Source organism: Sinocyclocheilus rhinocerous, unplaced genomic scaffold (assembly GCF_001515625.1).
Source record: "Sinocyclocheilus rhinocerous isolate Xijiao unplaced genomic scaffold, SAMN03320098_v1.1 scaffold166, whole genome shotgun sequence".
In the NCBI taxonomy this organism is placed as follows: domain Eukaryota; kingdom Metazoa; phylum Chordata; class Actinopteri; order Cypriniformes; family Cyprinidae; genus Sinocyclocheilus; species Sinocyclocheilus rhinocerous.
This window is the reverse complement of record NW_015633186.1, coordinates 2041571-2050697: the sequence shown is the minus strand read 5'-3', so window position 1 is coordinate 2050697 and position 9127 is coordinate 2041571. Positions and strand designations below refer to the sequence as shown.

The 9127-nt window shown below is 36.2% G+C and overlaps 2 protein-coding genes across 2 annotated transcripts in view; both read right to left on the bottom strand.

The window, feature by feature from the left end:
• Window positions 1–1576, bottom strand: part of ccdc92ba (coiled-coil domain containing 92Ba) — a 9634-nt gene extending 8058 nt beyond the window's left edge. The window contains exon 1 of the mRNA XM_016557143.1: window positions 1403–1576. Within this exon, the coding sequence (XP_016412629.1) occupies window positions 1403–1414 (12 nt within the window). The 5' untranslated portion in view covers window positions 1415–1576. The remainder of the gene's footprint in view (window positions 1–1402) is intronic.
• A 1902-nt stretch (window positions 1577–3478) lies between these two features.
• tlcd2 (TLC domain containing 2) overlaps window positions 3479–9127 on the bottom strand; it is a 20926-nt gene continuing 15277 nt past the window's right edge. The window contains exon 4 of the mRNA XM_016557142.1: window positions 3479–5026. Coding sequence (XP_016412628.1) covers window positions 4637–5026 — 390 coding nt within the window. The 3' untranslated portion in view covers window positions 3479–4636. The remainder of the gene's footprint in view (window positions 5027–9127) is intronic.

Here is a 9127-nt window from a genome sequence, read left to right as displayed (position 1 = left end):
TGGTGGAGAGGAGACAGAGTGATGAAGCCAATCAGCAGATATGGGGATGGTTAGGAGGCCATGATGGTCAGAGGCCAATGGGCGAATTTGGCCAGGATGCCGGGGTTACACCCCTACTCTTTTTCAAAAGACATCCTGGGATTTTTAATGACCACAGAGAGTCAGGACCTCGGTTTAACGTCTCATCTGAAGGATGGTGCTTTTTGTCAGTATAGTGTCCCTGTCACTACACTGGGGCGTTAGGACCCACACAGAACACAGGGTGAGCACCCCCTGCTGGCCTCACTAACACCTCTTCCAGCAGCAACCTAGTTTTCCCAGGAGGTCTCCCATCCAGGTACTGACCAGGCTCAACCCTGCTTAGCTACAGTGGGCAACCAGTCTTGGGCTGCAGGGTGATATCTATATGGCTGCTGTGTACCACCAACACGGCACGCTTTTGATGTCTCGCTTATGGGACACACATATTTGAGGTCTTGGAGTCTTTACAAATTAACTGATGAGTTGAACCAGGTGTGTTTGATTAGGGAGACATCCACAATGTGCAGTGTTGGAGGTTCAACAAGATCAGGATTGGGAACCACTGTTCTGTAGTATAGCCTACTCACTGGGCATCCATACCTGTTTGATTCCGGTCCCCATGAATTTTAGCAGCAGTTCTGCAGAAATATACACTAGGGTCAGCAAATTAATGGGGGCTTGGGACATAATGCCAACAAAAGTGACAAAAATGACCCTGAAATGCCAAATGTTGTTCAAAAAAATATGTATTTATTTATTTATTTTGCAGTAATAGTTTATTTTATCTAATATTATATCCTAATAATCCTAAGGCCTAAGTCAGTTATACAACTGGTGATGCTAATTTCATATTAGGTAACAGAATTACTCATTTGAGAATTTACTTGCTTTAAATGTAAGTATGTCAAAGATAAAAGAAAAATGCACCTTAATAAAAAATAAATAAACTATTTTTTTCTCTTCTACCTGATCGGACCCCTTGAAATTACTTGTTGTTGAATAACAATAACACTTTTGACTTGAATAAAACCAGTTATTTGGTTGTTAAACACATTTTAGATTTGAAAACATTTGATTAATTTTATAATGTTTACAATATAATTTATATTTTTTAAATGATTTTTATTGATAATTTGAACATTTAGTTTTTACTTGATCTTAAGTGACACAAACGAAACTTCTGAGCGTTATTATGCTTATTTTAAACACCCACAGATGTTATTAGAAACAATTTATGTTCGCAGACACATTATGTAATATACATCTCACTGTAAAATATTTCAGTGTAAATAAGCTCGTGATTAGTCACTCTTCCCCATATAACATGGCCATAAAAGCCTTTGATAACACTGCGCATAGTAGACTATTATCCAACACTCACCGTATTTTCCATTAGCGCGGCTTATATTAGTATCCAACAGACGAGGCGTTATAATGAAGAGAATGAAATTGCTCCTTCACTTCCACATCTCTGCCCTTCAAAGAACCGACCCATGAACATATAGGATGACGACATCTTTAAACAAGATCAATACACCTCTCAAAGAGAGACTTAAAGACGGATCTGCCCCAGAATAACGGCAGAGGTTTCGCGAGAAGGACGAGATTTCAATCCTTCGTTATCTTGGCCAACGTACAATCGCTGTATCCCACAATGTCACGCTCGATTAAAAGCGATCCGACGTTTAGCTGGCACAAGCGTGCTCGTGAGTCCTGCGTCTGCTGAACGGCATCATCCTCATCCTCGCGATGACAGACAGACAGCAGGAAGCGGCTCCTTCAGCACCAGCGCGATGATGCAACTGATGGAGGAAACAGAACTCTCCACTGCACATCCCGTCTCACAGGCGCATCTCCAGCGGGTGTTTGCAGTCGTACACTGAGCTAAGGCGCATAATGTATTAGGCTACAAATCTCTAAATAAACGGAGCTGAAAAAGTACAGCTGAATTATAGCTACGTTTAGTTCCAGTCCTCGAATTTGATTGGCTGAGCGGCGTTCCAAGAATATTTAATTAGCATATTGACTGTTATCTGTTTGTATAACTGGAACCAAGAGTATGCATATTGAATTATTAGATTTTTGGCGGATTATTTGATTTTTAGTTTGTTGGCTAGGCTAGTATATGCATTTTAGAGCCAATAAATAAACAAATAAAACAAGTATAACTACATTAAAGTTGTTTAATGTTATATAAATCATAAAGGATTTCATTTAAATAATAAAAGATTAACAAATTATATTTTATTCTATATTATAAAGTATATTATCTTCCCAACTTCTCAAAATAATAATCTCAAATAAAGTGTTAATAACGTTTTATTTCACGATTAACAATATAAAGGTCATTTACAAATAAGTTTTATATTAATTACAAAACAATAATTCATCCAAACAAAAATAAAATGATGCTATATACATTTTAGATACAATTGTTTAAAACTTAAATGATTAGGCTAACTAAAACAGCAAGGGTTAAAAAAAAAAAAAAGGAAAAGCAAAAGGAAAAGACTGTTTTCTTTTTGTTGTGCTCTCCTGGGGGAATGGGCATATACGTATATCTATCTTTTTCCAGCCGTGATTTTTTTTTCTTTTTAATTATGGCTTTGGAAAACACTGCAACACTATGCTCAAAAAAATCAGATCCACAATACAACAGTAGTTTATCTTTCAAACACAGTACAGAATTGCACTCTCAAGTGAAGGACAACCGCATTGCTGAAATCTTTAAAAAGTTGTAAGTCACACTGGTTTTCTCTCAAAAACTAAAATGTACACATTTTTCTTTTTTAAATACATTTAAATACAGATACCAGTTACTTCATTAAGGAAGCACATATTCAAGCACATAGACTCAATATGAAGCTGCCAACAGTAAAAAAAATCTAATTTTTTTTTTTTTTAACTATTTCAGTGCACGTTTATTTTCCTATATTTCACTTGCGTTCAACTTTTTACTTCCTTAATTATTAATCACTCTTACAAACAGTACAAATAAGGAAGGAGTACGCCAGATTAAAACTTAATTAATCATTATAAATAAACTTTGGTGCTTTGAAAAACTAGTTTTGTGGCACAAGTCGGTGATGCTACATGCGGTTCCAGTGCGTCAACTTTCCCACCGGACAGACAGGCCACTCTTGCCTATAACTCAATAATAATCAGAATTCAGTCTACAATCTCAATGGCACTAAGTATATAAAAATAAGGCTAAACAAATAAATGCCTTTACTTTAGTGCAAACTGACTAAGACCGTTCTTTGTTAACCACCAACAAAATCACAACATCATTTTGCATAAGACAGTGTTCCACCATTCATTTTGCTCTCTTTGCACTTTTTTTTTTTTTTTGCAGTTTGTCTCCAACCATAACAATCAATGATATTAAGTACAAATAGATTACAAATATACAAAATAAAACAAAAATAAACAAAATTACAAAGCTTTATTTAAAAAAAAAAGATTTCAGCTCATTTAAAGCAATATAAATGCTGCTTTAATCATCGCCACTCTATAGACTAAGTATTAGCATAAGCTAACATGAGGTCTCTGTTGTGTGTGTGCAGTGCCACCTACAGGCATGATTTGTGCAATGACAGTCCTGTCAGATCTCAAACCTCACATGCATTGTTCCGATTCATTGTAAGAAAGAGCAGGAGTGTTTTCCTGATAGCCGCTGTGAAGACTCCAGCATCGACATTCAGATTCTCCACTTAAAGGGCAACAGATCAATCGAGAATAGTGGTATTCATCCACAATGTAAAACTACAGTCATGTTTAGCGAATTAAATCCGACCCCATCCAGTAGTGAACACTGGGCACATCCTGTCCACGGTGATTTCATTCATTATCACTAGTCAGTACAGAGAATTTCAGCTAAAAACAATCTCTAATGGAATTCCATCAGATTTAAAGAGACAGTTCACCCAAAATTGAAATATCTGTCATATAGCTTCAGAAGTTACAGTACTTTTATGTTGTTTTTGGAACATGACAGTCCCGGGCACCATTCGCTTACATTGTACGGAAAAGAGCAGCGAGAACATTGAACAAAACGTCTCCTGTTGTGTTCCACAGAGGAAATAACTTTTTAATTTGAGCGAACTGCCCATTTAAAAACTATATAGAATTAGGGTGATACTGCTACAAGCTCATGAGGTACCCAAACTTTATATATATATTTTTTTTCCCCCATTTTTTTAAATCCCACATATGCAGTTCCTATTTGAGCAGAATATTTGCTTACATTTAATAGATAATGTATACATTACATGGGGTAGCATATGATTTGATAAAAGGTAAACAGATCCAGTTCATTAGAACTTATAACGTTTTGAGTCATTGTATAAATCATGCAGGAGTATTTGAGCATAAGGTTGCATGTGTAAATATATGTCATCCATGTCAGACAACTGTAAACCTGTGACAACAGCCATCCTAATCTTAGCACAGCTTGAGGTCTTTAAAATGACTAAACTTTGATCTAGTCGGCGATCAGGTGTTACAGGAATGAAGTCAGCAGGTTGAAAGGAACTTTTTCCCCCAAAGTCTGGGAATGGTGGCGATGAGAGCGGATTTGGTTGGAGCTGAAGCTGGAGTGGGAAGAGTCCTCTTCCTACATTTCTTTCTCCTTGTCTTTCCTCGCCTCCTTCTCACGGCTGGACTTCATGAAGTCACTTCTCATCAGGCGGTAAAACAACACAATGTTCATGACGGTCATGATGGCCAGACCCACGCTGCCGATGGTGTAGCTGATCAGGGGGACGAGGTCACGATTGAGCACCAGCCAGCGGGTCATCCAGGCCAGAGTGTTGATGCGAAACACTACATAGGTGCCCAGGTTTATCATGCTGTTGACACGGTAAAATGTACTTTTGGCCAAGCTGGCCATGCAGAGCACTTGCCTCAGGTGCAGAAAGATTGAATTGATCTCCACCAACAGAGCCACCACGGCAAAACCCACATACCGACAGGTCAACACAGAGATCCCGAAACAGGTGATCACCTGCAAACAAAAGAAATTGAGAGGTTTCAATAATAGCAATGCACTAAAATATTGGCCGAGGAAAACTTTAAAGGAATAATTCACCCAAAAATAAACATTTTTCATTTATTATGGATAGAGGACTCGTATTTTAGCAATGTTTTAAAATTAAAAACATCCTGATGGATTTATTACAAACACACAGCTTTTCACTACATAAGACGTTAATTGATGGACTGAAGTTGTGTGGATTACTTGTGAATTATTGTGATGTTTTTATCAGCTGTTTAGACTCTCATTCTGACGGCACCCATTCACTGCAGAGGATCCATTGGTGAGCAAGTGATGTAATGCTACATTTCTCCAAATCTGTTCTGATGAAAACAAAGTCTTCTTCATTTTGGAGGGCCTGAGGGTGAGTACATTTTCAGCAAATTTAATTTTTTGGGTGAACTATTCCTTTAAGATAACTGTCATTTTCAGCTCAGCTACAAGGTAGAAAAATGTGAACAGAAACAATTACTTTAACATTCAATTACAGAAGAGTGTGAAATGATCCAGGTGTAATTGGCTCTAATGATGGATGATACATTGACAGAAAAGAGGTTGTGTTCGCCTGTGAGAATATTCAGCGCAACATCAAGCAAAACATGAAGGCAGAGAAACTTCTGTTATTCAAGAACTTGCCACACTATTACCTGAAGCAAAAGAAAATAAGCTTTTTATTTGTATATTCTTAAGCACTTTTTGTAGTGTATACGTTTGCTAATATTAGCCAAAAGCCAGTTTGGGCCAGATTTATTTTGAGATCAGGGTTTAGTATTCTAGTTTCTCCACACCTCAGTGTCTCAGTTTGGAGTTTGTTTAAAGTCAATTGCATTGAACAACACATGCATACTTGTGCTGTGATTATAATCTATACACATTTGTACAATATTTTTAAACATATTATATTATATTTTTATTATAATGATTTTATATTCTTTAAATTAATGTATTAGTTGTTCATAATAACTTCAAAAAATACAATTGTTGATATTTCCCTTGTTTCCAGAATTTTTGGTTGAATTTCCACAGCTGCCCATTAATTTCAGGTTCAGTACATTTATTACATTATGTGTCCAATTTATTACAAATATTACCTTTAGAAACAGTATTTCATTGTAATATGATTTTTTAAAGCATTTTTAAAGATGCTGTTTGACATGTTCATTCATCTATAGAAAGTCATTAAGTTTAAATAGGCCAGTTAAGCCATACACAGACTAATGTGCTTAATTTCAGCAGCAACTCTTTCGTCTTCTCAACACTAATCTGCTGTGAGGCGACGAGAAACAAATGAGTGTGTGTTTTGTATCATCTGATAACAGCAGGGAGAGGCTGAGGACAGGAATACAAAGGCTCTGTTGATCAGTCCTAAATGCAACAGGACAACAGTCAAAGCCATCACCACAAATGACACTAATCCTGCAGGAGTTCTACAGTTCAAACAAATCCTAGTAATGGCATTGGTCAATATTAGCACAATCGTGATTGTGACCTTGATTCTAGATGTATTTTATGCATTAATCAATAAGCATTTATAATAATTCTTAAATAAAGAATACTAAGTCCTGAATCAAACCAACAAGCTCTGGAAATAACCATAGAAAAAAACAACAACAACATTGATTTAAAGCACAGAAGTAGGTTATGTGAAAATTGTGACTGACTGTGTATGTGACATCTCTTAAAAAAGTGGAACAATATTAAAATATGAACTTATATTTATTGATAAAGTAATCTTTTATGAAAAGTTTAAAATATTTTTAATCCTTTTTCATCCAAAAGGAAATTTGTAAACATTTTTTATGATCCTCCACTAGGTGGCAGTCTATGCCTAACGTTACAAAAACATCGCAAAAAGTGCATAGATTTAACTAGTAAAAAGCTCATGCTTACATTACTCAATGCAAAACTAATATTGGAGCATTTAGATCCATTATAAGACATTTTTCTCTTGGTGTCTAATTCCCACGAGTCACTAACCAAAAGGTAGTCAAATATAAAAACAAATCAAAAGTATTTACTGAGACCTTAACCATGTAATATTTACATTAAGAACTAACAATTATAATTTTAAACTTTATACAACTACATCTAATTTACATAATTTTATTGACGTTTATGAATCATACACATTGGCAAATCCTCTATTGTAACTGTCAGGTATGAGAAGTCTTACGCAGAGCACAAAGGTGCAGTTACATGACGTCCAATACTAAGTTACATGAGCGTGCGCCATTGCCGTGATATAACTCCTTTTGTAACAGGACATAAATTCATTGGTTGCCCGGATGAGTCTGTAATGCAACCCTGTTCACATGACACCCGGCTGGTCTTTGCGGTGAGGAATGTCACAGCAATAAGGCCAGTACTGTTATTCACATTAACACTACTGACACTAAAAGCCCCTGGTGTGTGTTTGAAGAAGGCAAGTAATGTATAATGGCTTTTAATAGCTTGAAATCCAAACATACTTCTCTTTATAGCAAGAATGTGTCACGTATGCTCCATTCATAAAGCAAAGCATGACAAAAGCTGACCATCCATCCAGCTATGTGGACTGTAAACACTTCTGAGTTTGTTTTACAGTGTCTAAAAGAGGTCTACAGTCGGGCTACAGCAAACAGTGACGGCTGAAAAATATTTTGACTTTATATAAAGCAATCAAATGTCCAAAAAGAATACTAGTTTGATGGTTTAACAGGACTATTAGCTCTGTAAACATGATTTCTGTCTGTAAATTCTTCTCTCACTGCAGTGAAGGGCCTGTTTTAATATGAAGACGCATGATTACTAAATAAGATGTGTGTGTCCTCAGTCTCATGACTGAGAGGATGTTGACCTTTGGCTAACCCGCTGTCTTTCTCTTGGTGAGGTCAAGATCTCTACTTACACAATGCTTAAGCTGGATAAGGCTCTGAACATCACAAACAAACCTGTTATCTTCAGGAGACCCTATCCCTCCTTAAGATCATGGAAGTGATAAAAGCCTGATGAGACTAAGTGAATGAACATATTTCATATTACTAATCAAAGTGAAATGCAAAAAAGTACTGCCTTCTACACCAAATGAGGTCAAAAGGTGTTTCGCAAGTCAAAGACACCGAAAACAAACTCAATATTGTACAATTTGTAATATTTGAATGGCGACTATAATAAAGACATAAAACACTCTTTAACTTCCATCTCGGCCTTGAAAAGAACATAATCATTGACAGGAAAAGAGCAAAGTCTTCATGTCACATACATCACATAACATGTTGCTTTATGTTAACAGGTATGTCCCTGTAGCTCCTTGCGCCCGCAACGGCAAGGTCATGGTTTTGATTCTCAGGGGAAACACATACTGATTAAATGCATAGTTTTATTGTAAACGTATACTTCTATCCTGTAAAGATGTTTTAAATTGATAAAAAGTGACAGTATAGACCATTATAATGCTACAAAAGATTGTGATTTTAAATAAATGCCATCTTCTTAAATTTCTATTCAAAGCAGCCTTCCAGAGCATAAGCGATATTAGTGATTATAATGACTTGAAATCTTTACAAGCTGCTTGCATGAAATGCTTTGATGAGAAAATTAACCAATTCCAGTGAACACAAAATACTAAAAGCTAGTGCTGGGGGATATATCGGTTTGAATTACGCACACGGTATGAATTTTTTTTTAAAAACGGCATACTGGTACAAGTGGCAATGTAGACAGTGTCACGAATTGAGAGGAGATCCCTGTTAACTGTACACACTTCTGAATAATGGTTAGAAAACTATTAATAACACACAACTAGGCTAATTCTTTAACTGGGCAAATAAACCAACTGTAAATGGCCGTTAACAGAAGCCAGAGATGCTGAAAAGAGGAGAAAATACGGTATTATACGGAGTAAGATCACAGTTCACGATGTGTGAAATATTGGAAGAAAATCCTTAATACTGAAGTGAGGGTGAGGGGTTTATATAAATGCATCTCTGAGGGGAACTGACTGTCTTCAGAAAAGTTTAGATGGTATTTTCTTTTCGTCTTACCTCCATATAATGCCTATTACTGTAGTATTTAAAGGGGTCATATGATGTT